The sequence below is a fragment of the Auxenochlorella protothecoides genome (genome assembly GCF_000733215.1).
Source record: "Auxenochlorella protothecoides strain 0710 unplaced genomic scaffold scaffold97, whole genome shotgun sequence".
Taxonomy (NCBI): Eukaryota; Viridiplantae; Chlorophyta; class Trebouxiophyceae; order Chlorellales; family Chlorellaceae; genus Auxenochlorella; species Auxenochlorella protothecoides.
In genome coordinates this window covers 1,664-20,067 of record NW_011934187.1, presented here as the reverse complement: position 1 = coordinate 20,067, position 18,404 = coordinate 1,664, and the positions used below count along the sequence as shown (strand labels likewise).

Genomic DNA, 18,404 nt, shown 5'->3' with positions numbered 1-18,404 from the left:
CGAGCGGGAGGTTTGCTCTCGGAAACTGCTGCTCAGACCTTGAAAATAAGTCATTCACAGGAGAAGCAAAAGCAGACGGCCGCTACCGGGACAAGAACCCTCAAGCAGTCCCCAGGCGAGCTCAGGCTACAGAAAGGTCCGTGGGCTCTGGACAACATTCGTGGCCGGAGTAGGAATCAGCCCTTCGCTGTCGCTGATACATTACCTTGTTCACGTTTCAGACTTATCGGAGCTGGACCTACCCAGCTCCGTGAAAATCTCCTTCCCCAATGGCAAGGAGAAGATCATGAGCTTTGATGTGGTGCTGACGCCTGACGAGGGCATGTACCGGTGAGCTGGTGGCTACATGGAAAATCACTCCTGAGCGGATGGCTATTGCTGAGCGCGATGTGTTCCGGTATCCTCTCCAATCCAACCCAGGGGAGGGGCATTTCTTTTTACCTTCACCGTGCCACCAACGTATCCACACGATCCACCAAAGGTTAAGTGCCTAACAAAGGTGAGTGGCTCGACCTTCCAGCAATTATCCCACTATAGAAGAGTTGATGCTTGGCATGCAAGCCTGAAAATAGATGTCCAGAAGGAATCCCTTCTTCCCGTCCGCCCCTGCAGGTGTACCATCCCAACATTGACCTGGAGGGCAACGTCTGCCTCAACATCCTTAGAGAGGACTGGAAGCCAGTGCTCACCATCTCTTCCCTCATATACGGCCTCAACTTCCTCTTCCTAGTGCGTTGAGTTGGATTGCGCTTGGGGCAGGGTGTGGAGATTGCGCTCCTCTTTGCCTGGTCAAGAGGCATCCATGGTGCACAGAGGCTGGCGAGCATCAAGCCGAGTGCCCTCTCCCATGCAGGCACCAAATCCGGACGATCCACTGAACAAGGAGGCGGCAGAGGCCATGCAGAATGCGCCGTCTACATTTGCACGGCACGTTTCTGTGACCATCACGCGGGGAGGCACCATCGGAGGGGAGTACTTCCCTCCGGCCAGGGGAACAGCATCAGGACATCACCTGTAGTGGGGGCTCGGGGAGACGCTGCAGAGCCTTGCCGCACACTTGCTGGCCCTGTGTCTGGCAGTGAGGTGCAAGGCTGGGTCTGAGCTCAAGTGCCCTGACCCATATGCTGGAGCATTTGACCATGGGCCTACGAGCATGGGCCGGTGCTTGAATGCCCCACTCCCATGGCAGGAAAGGAAGCTAGGTGTACTAAAAGCTTGTACAGAACATTCAAAGCAGACTCCTTTCAGAGAATCCCAATCCGGTGCAAGTAGGAGCTCGGAACGCCCTGGCACAGTGTCCAGGGTATGTGGCCAACACTGTGCACCCTCGAATACAGCACAATGTGGGCTAGTATATCCCAGGATACCAAGCTGATCAGCAACACAGTCTTCCAGGGGGCTGATTTGACTGCAGCAAGAATCTCGTGCATAAGGCCCGGCAGAACTAAGCTCATAAAAAGAAGTGCTCAAGGATTCGACCCCGGAAAAAACGCTTGCCGGCCGAGAGGCCTAGTCCGCCCAGGCCGACGGAACCTGTCTCTTTCACATCGCTGGTAACTCGGGCGGCAGTTGTCAGCAACCATGGCGGACGAGACTCACACCAGGAAGCGTACCTTCAGGAAGTACTCCTACAGGGGAGTCGACCTGGAGCAGCTCATGGACATGTCCACGGATGAGCTGGTGGAGCTTTTCGCCGCTCGCCAGCGCCGCAGGTACGCATTGTCACACTTGGGTGTTGGGAGGAAGGTGGGGATGGGATTCAGGAGCGGCTCACACAGCCGTGCACGTCTGGCGACTGCATCGCCGAGTCGAGCTCCATGCGGGGAGCTGTGTGGGTGCTCGGAGATGCAGCTCGTAACTTCGCGACTGCGTCATAAGCGATTGGAGTCCTCGGCGGCCTGCCCTTCCCTGGCAATGACCTTGGCGCAGCTCTGGACCTGCGACACTTTGAGGGCGCTGGCAGCCAGTACAGGCTGCCCTGCCCTCCCACATCGCAACTCGCCCGGGCCCAAGATGAGCATCCGCCCAGCACGTCTGACAGATATTCGCGCCCTTTCCACCCCCCCAGGTTCCAGCGCGGCCTCAAGCGCAACGCTCTTGCTCTGATCAAGAAGCTGCGCGCCGTGAAGAAGGACACCCCTGCCGGCGAGAAGCCCGAGGCGGTGCGCACCCACCTGCGCAACATGATCATCCTCCCCGAGATGATCGGCTCCATCGTTGGTGTGTACAACGGCAAGACCTTCAACCAGGTGCGGGCCGGGGTGCTGCAGTTATCGTGCACTGCCGGAGGAAAGGGATCAAGTCCCTGGTGACCAGGGACCAGGGCTCCCCCTGGCGCATTCTCTTGGGCAGGCTTGCATTCTTCAACAAATATGAAAAGCCGCCGCAACTATGGATTCCGTGACTGATTGTTGACATGCAGCCTCCAACTGTCCCTCGGCTCCATCTCCCAGGTCGAGATCAAGCCCGACATGATCGGCCACTACCTTGCGGAGTTCTCCATCTCCTACAAGCCCGTCAAGCACGGCAAGCCCGGGATTGGTGCCACCCACTCGTCCCGCTTCATTCCCCTCAAGTAGATTTGCTGCGTGCTGCGCACCTGTAAATCCTCTCGCTGCCAAGTTTATCGCGGTCTGTGTGGCGGAAGCTGGGAGTTACAGTGAAGGGCACCAGGGTAGAGGGATTGGCTGCCCAAGGGCAGAGCGTCCCAGCACACCGCCCCTGGGCTCGGGGATAATAGGTGCCTGGCCGCATTCGAGCCTTCAGCTTGAATCGAGCGGGCCCTCCAATCCACGTGGTGCCATGGTCTACTTGCTCTTGTCGGCCTCCAGCTTGTTGTAGAAGTCCTGGCCCATGCGCCACAGGACGGAAAAGAGCAGGCCCTGCGTGGGGTCGTGTTGCGATGGAGGTTGGGCGGTCTGCAGGGCTATGTGCAACACCAGCGGCCCACGGATCATGGAGACGGCGCAGCGTCAGATGCTGACCCACCTGGAGGCCATTGGCCAGGATTTTGGTCTTCAGGCCCCGGCCCATCAAGCCCAGGATGCCATCCTCCTTGATGACCATCTGTCGCGAGCGTGCAAGGCCGGCAGTGTGAGCGGAAGCACCTGCCAGGAGCAGCAGGCATCAGAACTCCATGCAGCGACTCTGTGCAAGGCGATCCCGCACAATTGGCTGCCCTTGCCTTGAGCACTTCGGGGTACGTCATGGGCACGGCAGAAGTCTGCTTGGTCGTCTTCACCACACGGATGGAGTTGGACACGGTGTCTGTGGGAAGGGAGGGAGGCCAAAGGCCGGGCGACTCAGGGTGCCTTTACCGTGTGCTGCAGGGTCGGCCACCGCAGGGACCGGTGCAAGGTCCTGCAGCAAGCAGCACTTACCAGAGATGGCACTGGCACAGAAGCCGATGACGGCAGAGCGACCCAGCTTCCTTGGGAGATCGGTGTACTGCAGAAAGGGTGATTGTGTGCGTGGATCATGAGGGTGGGGAGGATGAGGTGCGTATCAGGGTTTCATTGCAGGACAGCAGCCGCCGCTCTTCACGTGTAGTACAGTCACAAACCCAGAATGCAGGGTGCAGCAGCAAGACATACCTGGGGCAGGACCTCGTTCAGGTAGTTGTAGGTCGCAAACCTGCAATCAGCCAGAGGAGCACATATCGCAGGAGAGACGTTCTGAACAAATACTAGTTTGAGCAAGGTGCTGTCTATCCCAGGGCAGCATGATCATCATGCTGGTTGGGTGCGGTGGTCCCATTGCACACATCAACATCTCCAATGCAGCTCCCAGCAACGCTGAAGAGCTTGAACCCAGAGTATAGATGCCCTCATCTAAGAGTTCCAAGATGTACTGTTCAACCTCAAGCCACCCCCCGGCAACCCATGCAGTGGAGCCCACCGCTGCCAACCCACCAGGGGAAGTGTCCGGCCCAGGTGGCGGCCGCGGCTGCCAGAGCTCCGTGGTACAGGACGCTGACGCCGCCGGTCCTGATCTTGGACATGAGGATGGGGATGCCGTTCTTGCCCTCCACCTGCATGGTGGTCTTCAGCGCGTCCACGGGCATGAGGAAGATGCGGAAGCCGCCCGCCGCCGCCGACGCCGCTGCAGTCTTGATGGGGATGGGCAGGTCCTTGGTGGATGCCGACTCGTTGAGCAGCGTGAGCACGCCGGCGTTGGCGGCGGTGTCCCCGAAGCGGCTCATGGGGCCCTGAATGAGGGCGGGGCCGACGCCGCGGTAGAAGCGGAGCACGCCCCCCTCCTTGTACAGCGTCTTCATGGCGGCCGTGGTGGTCATGCCATCTGCGGGGAGGGGCGGGGGGTGGCACAGGGTGGCGTGCAGGATCATGTCCGTCAAGACGATGCGCTGGCCGTGCATTCAGGGTATCATTCCCCTGGACCAGGCCAGCTATGGCTGGAGACTGGGCGTCTTGGCACTGGCCGCCGCCACCCATCTCCAAAGCTCACCCCATGGCAGTCTAGACCTTGGAACCAAACGGCGATGCCAGACCACTGACCCCACCCATTCTCCCATCTGCCCCATCCCTCAGTCCTCACATCGGTACTGGTAGTTGACCGTGGTGCGCAGCCACATGAGAGACACCACCTGGATGCCCATGGCAGCGGCTCCGGGAATGCCACCGCCCAGCGCCTTCTTTCCGGCGTTGCGCAGAACTTGTGACAGGGGAGTGGCCTCACTGGGCTGGTATGCCACCGCGGGAACCAGATCACGCAGGCCGGGGCGCGATCGGGTGCCAAATGCCTCGCAGTACCCAGGCTGACTCGCGAGGGCAGGGACGATAGGGGTGCTGAAGGCCTGTGTGCTTGCAGGCCAAGCCATGCTGGGCATGGATCCCATGCCCCTGGCAGACTCAGAGGTCCTGTAAAGCGATCCTGGGTGCAGGCTAGGCAGGTACATGGCGACCAGCCCTGGGACCGAGGACGCCGGAGCAGAGGCCAGACGGTGGTATACAATACCCGATCGCTTGTCCAAGTGGTGCAAAGGCTTACAGCTGGCATCAGAAGGCGAGCCGGCTGGAGCGGGGGCAGGCGTGTGCGGATGTCGCTGGGACGTCAGCATGCTTACTCATGTTCAAACATTTTCCACGCCAGCACTCGGTCCCCCCGCCCATGCTCTTGACCATCGAGACCGACCATCTTACAGGTGACGAGCAAATGTTGGGCTAGTGAGACAAAGTCAGCGCATCAGATCAAACTCTATACACGTATGGGAAGAAGGTTGTCCGCATGTCAGCACCCCCAAAGCTGCGCGGGGGGGCATCCCCATGCACAACAGGTGCAGCGAGAAGCTCATGCAGGGTTCATTGCTCGAGAGGGAGGGGTTGTGGCAAGGTACACGAGGGAGCACTAGTGGTACAGGGTCATACATGGGGCCCTCCTTGAGGAGGCAACGGGGTGGAATCAAATGGTCTGGTATGGCACAGTCGTCAGGAGGCCGGGGATACAATCGGCGTCGCTCCTTCTCATCACGCCGCGGCCACTGCCGTGGACGGGGTGGTCGCCACACGCGGCAGCGTGGTGGGAAAGGGGAAGGGCACCACGGTGTTGCTGCTGCGCGGGGGGGCGGCCAGGGGCTCCGGCTGGGGCAGGGTTGGGTTGGAGACCACCGGGGCGGGGGCTGTTGTCTGCACGAGCCTCACCATGTCCCCCATGCAGAGCCGGAGGCCGGCTGCACTGTTCAGCGCCAGGCCGCCGCGCGTGACCGTGACGCGGCCGCCCAGGCTCTTGGCCAGCCGCGCCAGGGTGGTGCCGGCCTCCACCTCCAGCACGGAGGCCGGGAGCGGGGCGGCGGGGGCGGCGCCGGCCGCGGCCGGCGCCGGCCGAACCACGCACACCAGTACGCGCTCCGGGGCGGGGGGCACCGGCTTCTGGCCCGAGGCCAGGAGGTAGGCTTCGAAACGCGCGTCCAGGGGAGGGCTGGGCGGCGACCCCTGGGGCCTGGCCGAGGGCAAGGGCGGGCAGCTGTTGCTGGCCACCGCACCATCCAGGCCCCAGAAGGACCGGGGGCTGGCGACGTGAGGCGTGGGCGAGCTCGCCAACTGCACGAATGAAGGGGTGTTTTCAGGGAGGTCAGACAGGAGCATGGGCGGTGGAGGCAGGATTGGGTATTCATGCGAGAACAGGGTGGGACTTCCCCATGCGACAACATTGAATGTATCGACTCCATGGAGAACGAAGCAACTACACCGGGCCCCTTGACATGGTCCCCTGGCAGGCACACGCTCTCGAACCGGCCACCCCGCCACCCCTCCCCCCCCACAAGCTACCAGCCACGTACCTGCTGCGCCAGGCGGTACTTGGCCCAGGAGGCCTCTGATACAGGCGCGTCGGGGCGGGCGTGCCTCCTGGCGCCGCCTGCTCAGCCCCTTGCCGCCCTCCTTATACTGCCAGTGCGCAGTCCCCGTCCCGTACTCGGCCAGGAAGTGCATCTTGGCGGAGCGGACCTGGACCTCCACCAACCCTCCCCCCGGCGCGTGCAGGATGGCGTGCAGGGAGCGGTATCCGTTGGGCTTGGGCGAGCGCACGTAGTCCTTGTGCGGCGCGGCCTCGCCCCAAGCGCGCTGGACCGCGGCCAGCGCGCGGTAGCACGCGTCCTTGCCGCCGTCGACGACGACGCGCAGGCCGCGCGCGTCGGCGACGAGCCGCGCGTCGGCCAGCCCACGCGCGGCCATCTTCCCCGCCACGCCGGCAAGGTGCTTGGGCCGCGCCGCGATCTCCAGCGTGCGGACGTCCGCGCGGGCGAGCAGGGCCGCGAGCTCGGCGCGCAGCGCGCACAGCGCGGCCGGCGCCTGCGCAGCGGCCAGCGTCGACGCCAGCGCGCCCGCGGCGCGTGGGGCCAGCGCCCCGAAGGCCGCGTCCTCCAGCCCGGCCTTGAGCGACCAGACGCCCAGGCGGTTGGCCACGGGCGCCCAGACCGCCTGCGCCTCGCGCGCCAGCGCCAGCGTCGGCGCGGCCCCGGCGCGGGGCGGGGTGCCTGCCCAGGCGGATGCGGCCGCCGCCGCACCGCCCTGGGGGCCTGGGGTCCCACCCGCCGCGCAGGAGGAGGCCTCGCTGAGCGCCGCAAGCTTGGAGGCCAGCGTGACCAGCAGCGCGCCCTGCGCGCCGTCCATGGCGACGAGCATGGTCACCAGGGCGCCGTTGGCCTCGCAGGGCGCGGCGCCCAGGGTGGCGGCCAGCCGGGCGGGGTCGCCCAGCACGCAGTCGTCCGGCCCCCGCTCGCCCGGGCCCTCCGGGCCCGCGTCGGGGCTGCCAGCGCGGTAGGCGGCCGCCACCAGGGATTCCAGGTGCGCCGCGGAGCGCACCGTCTCCGCCACCTCCGCGCCGGCGGCGTCGACCACGCCCCGGGGCGCGGCGTGCAGCAGCGCGGCGGCCACGATTGCGGGCGCGGCGCCCAGCGCGGCCAGGCACGCGGCGGCATCCGCAGCCAGCAGCAGGGCCTCCACCTCCAGCGCGGCGGCCGCAGCCGTCCAGGCCCTCTGCACGACGGGCGCCGCGAAGGCCGGCCAGCGCGCGGCGTGGCGCGCCAGCAGGTCTCGGGGCGGGGGCGCCGAGGGGCGAGCGGGGGCGGGGCGCGGGGCCGCGGCGCTCTCGCTGCCGCCCGGCGTGCCGGCGGGCGCTGCCGCCGGCCCGCCGCGCGTGGCGAGCTGGGGGAAGAGGAGGGAGTCGGGGCTGCGGCCCGCGCTGAGAGACAGCTGGCGCGTCAGCAGGCTCGCCAGTACATGGGGCGGGGAGGGGCTCGAGGCGGCGGCGCCGCCGCCGCGGGGGCTGATGGGCAGAGGCGTGGACGGGGCGGCCGCCCAAGCACCGCCTTCACCTTGAGAAGCGACGCCCGCGGTGAAGCCCTCCACCTTGACGAAGGAGGCCGCGCGCGGGATGGAGGAGGGCAGCGGGGCCCGGGGCAGCACACTGCGCACCGTCCCGCTGCTGGTGCTTGGCGGTGCCTGGGACTCCAGGGATGGGCGCCGGTAGGAGCCGGAGCGCGCGTCGCAGCTGCCGCGGCAGTAGCTGCTGCCGCCTTTCAGGCCCTCCTCCATTGGGCTGATTTTCCAGCTGCCCGAGTGCAGGGGACGAGACTTGACCTGGCCACCCGCGGAGGGGGGGCGAGGCTGCTGCTGCGCCATGCTGCTGCCCGATGGAGGGGGCGCGGCCGAGAGGAGAGGGGGGGTCATCCCGCCGGGCCACCCGTGCTGACCTGAGGAGAGGGTCGGGCGAGGGATTGGAGCGGGATACGGTGACATGCAAACAAAACAGGTCGAGCACGTGTGGCGATCGACGCAAGCAGCTCAACAAGGACCAGTCGCAAGACCCTCGCGCGCGGGGCTGGGGTAAGGGAACTCAAAACGCGGACCGCAAGGGCTCCCTGTTCCGTCAAAACTCAAGGCACCACAGTTGCGCGTACACGTGTCTGACCTCTTCGAGTGGTGGAATCTGGGCTTCCGGGAGGGGCAAGGATGTCGGAGAATACCCTCCGCGCGAGCGTCAGGTGATTCTCCGAGAGGTGCCCACAGAGCGTCGAAGGCAGCCGATAGCGTGGCCTTTGCTCACGGATCGAGTAGGAGTATCCTACAGACTGAAGCAGCGGAGCTCCTGTCTACTTGGAAGGTCACGTTGCAAGGATGGAGCTCCACAAGTGCGCCTTCCCCGTGGAAGTATGACCGGGGACAATCAGGGGCCAGAAAGATTTCGGGAGATTCGGAGAACGGCAGACCTGTTCAAGTAGAAGCTGACGTAGAATGGAATTTCCAAGGACGATGATAGCCGTCTCCTCTTCAGGATCGAGAATTTCATGTCTTTGACGACAGCACTCAACGTTGCTGATCCTGACAGCGCACGGGATCGGCCTATCACCCTGCTTTTCTGTACGGTGCATGTATTGACATGCAGAGGCTGCGACTCAACACAAGCGCATACTCCTATATCCAGTGTCGTAAGAATCCATCGACCATTCAGAATGTGCGGTGTCACTGCAGCTTGCTCTGGCTAGCTGCTGCACAGGCTGGAGGTCTGGGACAAGGCTGAATGATAGTCTGATGGGCAGAAGCTTTCAGGTGGGCGCACGTCAGGGACCGTTCACACTCCATGCAGGAGCGTTACGCACCCAGCAGGTTGGGGGCTTAGAAGGTGGTGCTTAGGCAGCTCCTTCAATATCGAGTCAGTCGAGTCACACGATGCCAGGCGGGGGACCAAATTACCTACAGCATGTTGCAAACTGTATCTCGAAGGACACGGCGGGGGGAGTGCATTTGAGCAATCAGCCGGATGTGGAACTCCCCTGGTCTTGATAGAGAAGCTCAAGCCTGCACCCACCTCCACTGTAGCAAATTCCTATAGGATGTCTTGCACAAGGGTCGCTCAGCATGTATCCCAGACTCCCCAGCCTGTTGCGGATGCAGCTGTGTACTTTCACAATCCCGCTCTCAAGATGGTAGAACATGTCATTACTGCATGTCTTGGTTGCTTCATGCGTGATACACCACGAAACCTAACAATTCCTGTAGGGCCCACAGCTGCCAGGGACCTTCCCTCAAGAAAGGGACCGGGCGCAAACATGGGACATGTCGTGCAAGCGCATCTACAGGGGCCAATTATGGACATTGAAGGAGTAATTGCCCCGCAGTTCTGAAGAATAGCGTCGCCATGCTGAGTGGCACGATGAACACCGCGGCCGCGGTGCATTCACGATGTGGAGCCTGCGGGGGGTCGCAGGCCCTGGCGCTCGTCAGGTGGGTTGGGACACTGATTACGTCTGCATAACATGCCTCACCCCCAACGAGGAGCTCATGGATAACCTCGGCCTCCACCTCGCAGAGGCGACAGCCGAAGGAGTCGTGCATTCTCATGTCAAGGGACCCCACCCAACCTGACACACCAAACCATGTGTGGCGGTGGTCTTACGAGCGCCAGCACCACCGCCCATGGCCGAGTCTCATGGGTGAGTGGAGCTGCAAGCCCCCAGCAGACAACCCTGTACACTGCCGGGAGCTCGACATCGTCGACGAGCAGCACAAGCAGCAGCGGCTCCAGCTCTGACAGCGAGGAGCCCACGACATCGCGAGCCGCTCGGCGGACTGCAGTCAAGGCCATGCAGCCTACGGTGTCCGTGTGCCAGGACAAGTCGTGCGGTCGCAAGGGCTCTGCCGCGCTGCTGGCTGCGTTTGAGGAGGCAGCCCAGGGCGCCTGCGTCCAGGCGTCCAAATGCCAGGGCTACTGCAAGGTCGGCCCGTCTGTCCGGCTCCACAACCGACAAGGCGGATACGTGCAGTACGCCGCTGTGAATACAGAGGATGTGGAGGAGCTGCTGGACGAACTCAAGCAATGAGGATGAGCTGGCCCAAAGACCATTTCATACGTATCCTCTTTCTCCCATTGGGGGCCCATTGTTTAGTTTTGAGAACACGAGTTTTCAGGCCTGGCTTCTCCATACCGTAGTGAAATCATGGGGGTGGGAGCGGATTGGATGTTGAGATTTCGTGATGACTGGGCCTGACGCCTTACATGTACAAACTAGTCTAAACCGAAGGAGCACGCGAATGCAGCAGGGTGGAAGGAAGAGGACAGCAGGTCACTTCAGTGCTTCTTGTTCTGTGCGGGGTGCGGATAGGATATTGTCGGCCCCCATTCTTGAGAAGCAGGGTGTCGCCTGCAGCACATCGCCCTCCCCATCTGCCTCCCTCTCATCCTGCGTCGTCCAGAGCTAGGCACGCGTCCCCCGCTTCCCTTCTCTCGCGCTCAATCCTTGGGCTCACCCACCTTGTTCTTCTTCGCCGAACGAGGAGTTCCATTCTGGGCCTTCCTGCCCGAGCGCTTGCCCTTGCCGGCCCCAAGCAGGGACAGGACCAGCGCCACCTGCGAGGGATGGCGGGTTGATCAAGCAAGGCAGGGAAGATGCCAGGGCCCATGCCCCCCTCGGGCCCCCCCGGCCCCACCCTGCCACACCAGAGGGAGCCAGAGCAGACCCTTGACGATGACGGCGGGGTATGGCTTCACCGCTAGGGGGGCCGTGCTGGGGTAACGCCGCAGCTGGGCGGCGAGCAGTGTCTCCAGCTCCGTCGCTGCTCGCGCTGCGTGCGCCGCCGCCTGGGCGTATAGCTCCTGGGCCTTGGCCCCGGCGATGCTGACGTGGCGGTGCAGGGTGCCGTAGTGCGCGCCCAGGGTCTCGTGGGAGGCCAGGCGGGTGTGCAGGTCTGACGCCAGGGCGCGTCCCCTGTGCAGCGCCTCGTTCCAGGCTGGGAAGGCCCGGGTCGCCGCCCAGGTGCGGGCCTGGGCGGTGTACAGCCTGGCCCTGTCGACGGCCAGCGAGGCATGCGGCTGGACCCTGTCGGCCCAGACCGCCTGGGCCTGCTGCTGGAGGGGGCGCAGCTTGGCGAAGAAGAGCACGACGGAGGCGGGGACGGGGGAGGACTCCTGCTCCAGGCGCAGCGCAGCCAGCACGTTGTTGGTCTGTGGGGAACAGCGTGGGGCAACATCGCTCGGGATCTTGCGCCAAGGCAGAAGGGGAGAGGCATGCGTGGGGTGGCCTGGACGATCGGCCTGGGCACCATCACAGCCGGTACCTGCTGCAGATCCTGAAACAGGGCGTCACGCTCAGACTCGGTCGTCTTGACGCTCTGCTTGAGGGCCGCGATCTCGGAGTTAAGACCTGAGATCTGCTTCTTGAGCTGGATGTGGGTAGCCTGGTTGGGGAGGGGGGGGCACAGGGGAATACTATGGCTTGCATAGCGACGTACAACACGTGTATGGCCAGAAGTGGTGACCTCAAACCCTGGCACATCCCTCTACCTCTGCTTTGGCTGTCAGAGCCTCCACCCGGCCCTTGAGGACTGCCACTTCCTCGCTGGCAGACGCAAGGTCCGCGGTGCAGGCTGCATCGCCAGCTACAGGGACATCATGCTGCACCTATATGCACCAGAAAGTGATATACGTGAAAATGTATCACTCAAGGGCATGGCAGGCGCAAGCGTCGACCTCGACGTACCTCCACTCCCTCTACATCTTCGTGGGCTGTGACAAAGCTTGGGCCAGCAGCCACGAGCAGGCACACGGCTGCCAGCAGGAGCGGTCGGCGAGTCATGTTGTCAAGAGTTCCGTGAGAAGCTCTTGCGGTCATCCAGGAAGAGGAGCAGGCGTGGCCCTGTCGAGTCCTTGCTAGGTCTCTGCGTCCAACACTCCGGCTCCCTTTCTTGCGCTCGCGCGCCAGAAGAATTCAATACCTCGCGCCCTGACACACGCAGATGATCCTCGGCGATGATGGGTGTCCTGTACGCCGCTGAAGGACCATCCTAGCACCGAGGGAGAGGAATCTGGTGGCTCGCCTCAGCGATGTCGCCGTCGCGAGGCTTGTTTGCAGGGCATCGCGTCCTTTGCACAGCCGTGACTGTCGCGGAGAGGGACCGACTGGTGCAGCATCTGAGGGAGGAGGGTGCCACCCTCATCACCGTTTTTTCGGTGGAATCGCCCCCTGATGTGGTGGTGACGCGATCCGCCCTGGCTACAGGAAGCAGACTGTGCCGCCTCTCTCGCCCCGACATCCCTGCCGTGACCCCCGACTGGGTAACAGCCTGCGTCAGCGCGGGACGCCTCCTGGCACATCATCCTCACCGCCTGCCATGCTTCTCAGGCATGACGATCTGCCTGTCGGGCCTTGGCTCGTCGGAGAAGCAGGACCTGGTCCAGCTGGTGGAGGCACACAATGGGCGGCACTCTGCAGCCCTGGACCGGCGCTGCACCCACCTGGTCACCTGCACCACCCAGAGCGACAAGTACAGGTGTGCGCGTAGTCTTTCCAGCGTGCCGTGACGCGGTGCCTGGGAGGCACTTTGCCCGCCTGGGCATTCGAACCTCGAATGCAGTCGCAGAGTCATGACCCTTCCCACCCCAGGTTTGCCCTGACCCATGACATCGTATGTGTCTCGCCAGCCTGGGTACAGTCCAGTGTTTCGCATGGCTTCTGCCCCCCAGAACTGGACTTCCCATGTTCGGATGAGAACGCAGACCCAAACCCCTCGGCCAGGTGTGTCTGGGATACCCTCTCCGAGAAAAGGTCGGGGGGTGGGAAGTGGTCCATGCAATGCACTCGAGGAGAGCGCACACCATGCTCAACCCCTCCAGCAGGCTTTTATTCTACTGCTGTGCTAGCAAAGGGATTGTCTGGGTGTAGGCATGCTTTCGCCCCGGACAAGTTGCATGAATCCACTCTGGGCCTCTGTCATTCAATACTTTGCTCAGTGCAGCAAAGCAATGACTGCTAGGCACCCTATCGTCATGCAGTTGACTTCTTGCTTCCATCCCCACACAGCATGCTGGAGCAGACCCGCGATGGGAGCGGTGCTGCAGCCCCAACATCAGGCTCTTCCCTGCTGCCGACGAGTGTCCTCCAGCCCAGCAGTCGCCCCCCCGCCCTCTCAGATCCCTCCGCCGGCCCGATGAGCCTGTGCATGGATGCCTGCTACCTCTGGCTGGTGGGGTGTGGGCCTCAGGAGCAGCTGCAGGCGCTGCAGGCAATACGCCGCGTGGCTGCCAAGAGGTTTGCGGCCCCACACCCGCTGCTGACCCATGTCATCGTCGGCGGGGCACTGAGCGACACGGACGCGCGGCGTGTGGCTGCCGTGGCCTCGGGGAACGCCTCGTTGCAGGTGGTGTGCCTAGACTGGCTGCTGGACTGCGTGAAGAAGGGCTGCATCCTGGCATGTAGGCCCTACCACTTCCGAGCCCCTCCTGGAGCAAGAGGGGGAGCCGGGGCGATCGCCATGGTGGGTCGGGGCTGGCTGGGGTCTGGGAGGGATCCCGCCAGCGGGTGGAGAGGGTGCCTGGCGCCCTGGAACCAGAGCCAAGCTCGCTCGTCGCTCCATTCTGTAGGCCGGTATGTCGTCCGGCACGGCGGAGCAGTCGGCGTCGGAGGCAAGCAAGGGCCATGCCGGCATCCTTGTGGGTCGCTACTTTACACTGTCAGCGCTGTGCAACCCGGAGGAGCTTGCGCGGGCCCGCCAAGTGATTAAATCTCAAGGGGGAAAGGTGAGGGTCCAGGGCGTGCCGGAGCCGGCCCGCGAAGACATCCCTGGCCGGGGAGATACCAACACCGAGTATTCTTCGCCTTGATCTGCATCGGGATGCATGGGCAGGACAGGGACCAGCCACAACCCCACCCCCGACAATGCCGGTCCCTCGCAGATATTCCACGAGAGCACGGTCCACACGGTGCCTTCCCGCGAGGTGGCGTATGCACTCTGCCCCGCCAGCCTCACGCATGCGCAGGTCAAGGCGCTCTGCTCTGCCTCCAGTGACTTTACCTACGGTGAGCGGGAAGCAGAGGGGTATCGGGTGGCCAGGGTGGCCGGGCTTGATGAGTGCAGCTGCGCTCACCACTCCGCCGTGGGATGCAGGCATGGTATGCCCTTTGGGATGCCGGATCCAGGAGTCTGGCTGCCATCTGCATGCCGGCGGGGATTGGAGACAGGGGGAGGGGAAGACGGCAGTTCCTGTGAAGTCCTGGGAGACCCAGTGTGCTGGCCAAGAGACATCTTGGTAACCGGGACGCTGACCCTCCCCCTTGCTGCGCTGGTGGTGGCCAGTGCCGGAGGACCATCGTGTGACGTCGTACTGGATGGAGTGCAGCCTGCTGGCAGGCAAGCTCGTGCCGCACAGCAGAGGAGCTCCCTGCTACCGGCCCCTACCCTACCCCTTTCCCCTGCCTGGGGTGGAGAAGCTCAGGTACTGGTGCATGCGCATTGTGCCATTGCGAGGAGGGGGAAGGGGCAGCGAGGGAAGCAATGAGCGCAGTGCCCTGCAGGCAGGCGGATGTAGGCCTCTACTGCGTTCTGATTTGCCAGCCGCATGGCTCTGACCCTCAGCAGCCCACCTCCCGGCGTCTGGTCATGGTCTGCGACCACACCTTGCGTGTGTATCCGCCGCACAACTCCAAGGGCACGACCGTCACAGCCCTCCTGCCCAGGCCCTTATCTCCTGCTCTTGGATTTCCCCATCCCCATCCCCGTCCTTTTGGCCCCGCAGAATCTGCATCTCCGGTTACGACGTGCATGTGCGCTCCGCCATCAACTTTTCAGTCCAGCTGGTGGGTGGCACGCACAGCTCGGAAGCCATGACGCGCGCCAACACACACCTGGTCCTACCAGAGGCCGTGGGTGAGGGGGGTTGGAGGGCGTGCCAGGTGCAGATGTCTCAAACTGGTGGCCTGTGGCCCTGTGCTTGCCGTTTGCCTGGTGCAGCTGGCGAGCAGTGGTTTGACGCCGCACGGAGGCAGAGCCGCCTCATCGGAAGTGCCTGAGCAGATGCATGCCCCGAGCACGGGCCCTCTTGATGCGGCAGGGCCGCCAGGACCCCTGACTCCACACGACCCCTCGCTGCCATGTCCAGGGGAGAAGTACAAGCACTGCGCGGCATTTGGAGTGACGCCGGTGACCGCAGACTGGCTGGTGGACAGCATTACCGCCGGCCTGCTGCAGCCCGAAAAAGAGTACCACCCCGGGAGACGCGCTGCAGCCCAGCCCCCGCTCGCCCACCAGAGCCAGGCGGGGGGCCGGCCGCGCCAGGGTCAATCGCAGGAGCAGTGCGGGGCCGGGGAGGGGAGAGCAAGCCAGGCGTCCAGGAAGCGGGCCGGGGAGGGCGCGCCCGCTGACCTGGGGCCCCTCAACTTGGAGAGTCTGCTGGAGATGACCGAGGGCGGCGCTGGGCATCGTGAGAAGGCAGGCCCGCCCCCCAAACGGTGCGTGCTGGGCGGGCACGGCCGATCGAGGCTGCCGAGGGCCGGAAGCGGGGAATGAGCTGCACGGCTACAGATGATCTGGGGCATCCTGGGCCCCTGGGCTTCTGATCAGCCTCTCGTGTGTGCCTCCCAGACTCCCCATCACGTCTCCAGACAACGTATTGCTCGACAGCCTGCCTCGCAGGTGTTGGTCCAGGGCGGGTGACTGCGGCGCCGCCTCCCAGCCTCTGCAGCCCATCTCGGGCACCGCGCCTGGCGGCACTCCGGGGCCCGCGCCGGGGCTGGACGACGTGGTGGACACCATCTCCTGCATCCTGGAGGACCTGTCCAACTCCCTGCCGGGCGATGGGCCCTCCCAGCACCCACGCTCGCAGGGGCACAGCACACGCAGGGCCGTACCTGCTGGGATGAGTGGCGGACAGGGTGGGCGTGGGAGCGCAGCACCGTCCATGCAGGTGCGGGGGGCGCTGGTGGTGGGGATTCCCTCGTGCATGGCAACGGGGACTACGTCGAGCGACAGGACGCCTGTGTCGCAGGTGCACATGCTCCTGCCCCATCCTTTGTGTCGATGTCACCCCCACTTTCAGGACTGCATGGTGTCCCAGAGTATCGAGTATGGATGCTAGGACGTGCAGGCTCCGAAGAGGGCATGAGCTCGCCTCGTGCTCCACGATGGGGCACTCGCATCTGGGGCGCTGAGCAGCAGGCCGGGCGCAACACTTCCGGAGGCACGGAGTGCTGTGAACGGCATGTGCCCCTCTTATGTTGGACGCCCCTCGCCCCACCGTCAGTGCTTTCTCCCAGGCACCCAGAGCAGACATGTCGCTCGAGCAGAAGGTAATACACAGATGTAACGACAGACCAGACGCTGGACCAGGCTAGATTGGGCTTGGGCAAGGGTGCGTGCAGCACAGGGGCACCATCGCTGGATGGAGAGGGGCTGCATGCGAGTCACTGGCTGTTGCATGATTGTAGAATTCCAGCCTTTGTTGCACTGCCATGGGATGTGACCTGATGTATTACAGAATTCGCCAGGAAAGCATGCTTGTTAAAAGGTCTCGTCACGGGGTGCAGAGATCGGTGTCATCACGGAGCAGGGAAGCCCTGTACATGGGCAAACGGGTTGGAGAGGTGAATGACTCAACTCGGGGCAGGGATTTCTGGCAGGTGGTGCATCATAGGGGTGGTCGCGGCCATGGCTCGAGCTAGAGTATAGAGCTTGGTGGCCATAATGGTGATGTTGCCAGTGGAGGTGGAAATGGGTGCTCACGCACCAAGCACCATCACCTAAGACGGCGGGGGGGGAGGTTGGGGGTCTTGGGGCGGGGGAGGGGACTCAGGTGGTGGTGGTGACTGAGGCGGGGGAGATGAAAGAGGAGGGGAGGGGGGGCGCGGAGGGGGTGGTGACCGAGGGGGTGGTGGTGACCGAGGAGGGGGTGAGGGGTTTGGAGGGAAGGGAGGAGGGGGGGGAGATGGCGGAGGGGAGGGCGGGGGAGAGGTCGCTACCAAGGTGAGCAGTACGAAGTCGGAGTGCTGATCAGGCGGTCCAACGACCGTGGCACTCACCTTTGCATACGCGAAGAGCTTAGCGACAACGGTGGTCGCCATGTTTGTATCTTGAGTCACGGCAGACGTGGGGTTTGCAGTGTATGTTGCCAGCACAGTGTTGTCGGATGCAAACATCACCAGTGTCAGAGAACTAGCTGTGTAGCTCCCAGTGTCGATGGTGTAGTGGAACTCGATGTCAGACCAAGCAAGGGTGCCGGTGGGGGGAGAGAGGGCTGGGCTGGGTGGTGATGGCGGGGGAGGGGGTGGGGGTTGAGCGCTGGGGGCAGCCACGCACACCGCCATGACCGTGTCGGTGATACGGTCTGCGCAGAGCGTGAGGACACTGGTGCTCGGGAAGCTGGTGCACTTGCCGCAGATGGGGAACACCTGGCTCTCGCAGGTGAGGAGCGTGGGGCTGGGGCCAGAGGCGCAGTAGGCCGTGAGGGAGTCGTCGTAGCAGATTGTTGGGACGGCGGTGCTGTCGTCGCACACTCCCTTGCTGTTCACGGGTGTGTAGCCAGCCGCACATGCATGGATGGCGGGGACCGGAGGCGTTGGCAGCCTGGTGAGCATGACCACCGTCTGTTGGGCAAGGTCCGCTGACATGGTCGTTGCGGTCGCAAAACTGAAGTCGGACTTGTAGGTCAAGTCTGTGTTTGCAATGGCAGTCGTGTAGGAGAATGAGTCATCGTCTGGAGACATAAAGGTACCGAAATATGGTATGTAGTATGCATCATACAGCTGGAAGGATATCATGAAAGGGCGGAAGTTGGTGGTCACACTGAAGGTGACAATCACTGGCACAACGCTTGAAGAACTGAACATGACTGTGCCCTGAGCTGTGTATGCAGGTGGCGGAGGGGGGTTGGGCGGAGGTGGAGACGGTGAGGGGGGAGGCGGCGACCGCCAGGGCGGGGGAGGGGACTGCCTAGGTGCGGGAGGGGATTGTCCGGATGGGGGAGAGGAGCGCATTGGAGGTGGGGGAGACTGTCTGGGTGGAGGCGGAGCCCTCCGGGGTGGAGAAGGGGACCGTTTGGGGGGGGAGGGGATCGCCTGGGTGGAGGAGGGGACCGTTTAGGGGAGGGAGGGGATCGCCTGGGTGGAGGAGGGGAGCGACTGG

General features: G+C 63.7%; 8 protein-coding genes across 8 annotated transcripts; 4 read left to right on the top strand and 4 right to left on the bottom strand.

The window, feature by feature from the left end:
* Nucleotides 1-286: 286 nt before the first annotated feature.
* Nucleotides 287-1,018, top strand: F751_6769 (NEDD8-conjugating enzyme Ubc12; the record flags this gene model as incomplete). Its single annotated transcript, XM_011398377.1, has 4 exons — nucleotides 287-330; nucleotides 421-499; nucleotides 613-729; nucleotides 854-1,018. The coding sequence occupies 4 exons, from the start codon at nucleotides 287-289 to the stop codon at nucleotides 1,016-1,018; spliced, it is 405 nt and encodes a 134-aa protein (XP_011396679.1).
* Nucleotides 1,019-1,581: 563 nt separating this feature from the next.
* Nucleotides 1,582-2,579, top strand: F751_6768 (40S ribosomal protein S15; the record flags this gene model as incomplete). The annotated part of the gene is made up of 3 exons (XM_011398376.1): nucleotides 1,582-1,712; nucleotides 2,069-2,249; nucleotides 2,454-2,579. 3 exons carry the CDS (start codon nucleotides 1,582-1,584, stop codon nucleotides 2,577-2,579), a joined length of 438 nt encoding a protein of 145 aa, XP_011396678.1.
* Nucleotides 2,580-2,807: 228 nt separating this feature from the next.
* F751_6767 (hypothetical protein) lies at nucleotides 2,808-4,837 on the bottom strand (the record flags this gene model as incomplete). Its single annotated transcript, XM_011398375.1, has 7 exons — nucleotides 2,808-2,882; nucleotides 2,989-3,066; nucleotides 3,194-3,267; nucleotides 3,381-3,447; nucleotides 3,594-3,633; nucleotides 3,912-4,299; nucleotides 4,555-4,837. The coding sequence occupies 7 exons, from the start codon at nucleotides 4,835-4,837 to the stop codon at nucleotides 2,808-2,810; spliced, it is 1,005 nt and encodes a 334-aa protein (XP_011396677.1).
* A 646-nt stretch (nucleotides 4,838-5,483) lies between these two features.
* Nucleotides 5,484-8,051, bottom strand: F751_6766 (GTP pyrophosphokinase; the record flags this gene model as incomplete). Its single annotated transcript, XM_011398374.1, has 4 exons — nucleotides 5,484-5,777; nucleotides 5,853-6,056; nucleotides 6,315-6,887; nucleotides 7,320-8,051. 4 exons carry the CDS (start codon nucleotides 8,049-8,051, stop codon nucleotides 5,484-5,486), a joined length of 1,803 nt encoding a protein of 600 aa, XP_011396676.1.
* Nucleotides 8,052-9,858: 1,807 nt separating this feature from the next.
* F751_6765 (hypothetical protein) lies at nucleotides 9,859-10,101 on the bottom strand (the record flags this gene model as incomplete). Its single annotated transcript, XM_011398373.1, has 1 exon — nucleotides 9,859-10,101. One exon carries the CDS (start codon nucleotides 10,099-10,101, stop codon nucleotides 9,859-9,861), a length of 243 nt encoding a protein of 80 aa, XP_011396675.1.
* On the top strand, nucleotides 10,100-10,336 carry F751_6764 (hypothetical protein; the record flags this gene model as incomplete). The annotated part of the gene is made up of 1 exon (XM_011398372.1): nucleotides 10,100-10,336. The coding sequence occupies one exon, from the start codon at nucleotides 10,100-10,102 to the stop codon at nucleotides 10,334-10,336; it is 237 nt and encodes a 78-aa protein (XP_011396674.1).
* Nucleotides 10,337-10,746: 410 nt separating this feature from the next.
* On the bottom strand, nucleotides 10,747-12,088 carry F751_6763 (hypothetical protein; the record flags this gene model as incomplete). Its single annotated transcript, XM_011398371.1, has 4 exons — nucleotides 10,747-10,863; nucleotides 10,954-11,457; nucleotides 11,571-11,690; nucleotides 11,993-12,088. 4 exons carry the CDS (start codon nucleotides 12,086-12,088, stop codon nucleotides 10,747-10,749), a joined length of 837 nt encoding a protein of 278 aa, XP_011396673.1.
* Nucleotides 12,089-12,636: 548 nt separating this feature from the next.
* On the top strand, nucleotides 12,637-15,794 carry F751_6762 (hypothetical protein; the record flags this gene model as incomplete). Its single annotated transcript, XM_011398370.1, has 6 exons — nucleotides 12,637-12,782; nucleotides 13,445-13,766; nucleotides 14,185-14,308; nucleotides 14,586-14,724; nucleotides 15,025-15,155; nucleotides 15,388-15,794. The coding sequence occupies 6 exons, from the start codon at nucleotides 12,637-12,639 to the stop codon at nucleotides 15,792-15,794; spliced, it is 1,269 nt and encodes a 422-aa protein (XP_011396672.1).
* Nucleotides 15,795-18,404: the final 2,610 nt, after the last annotated feature.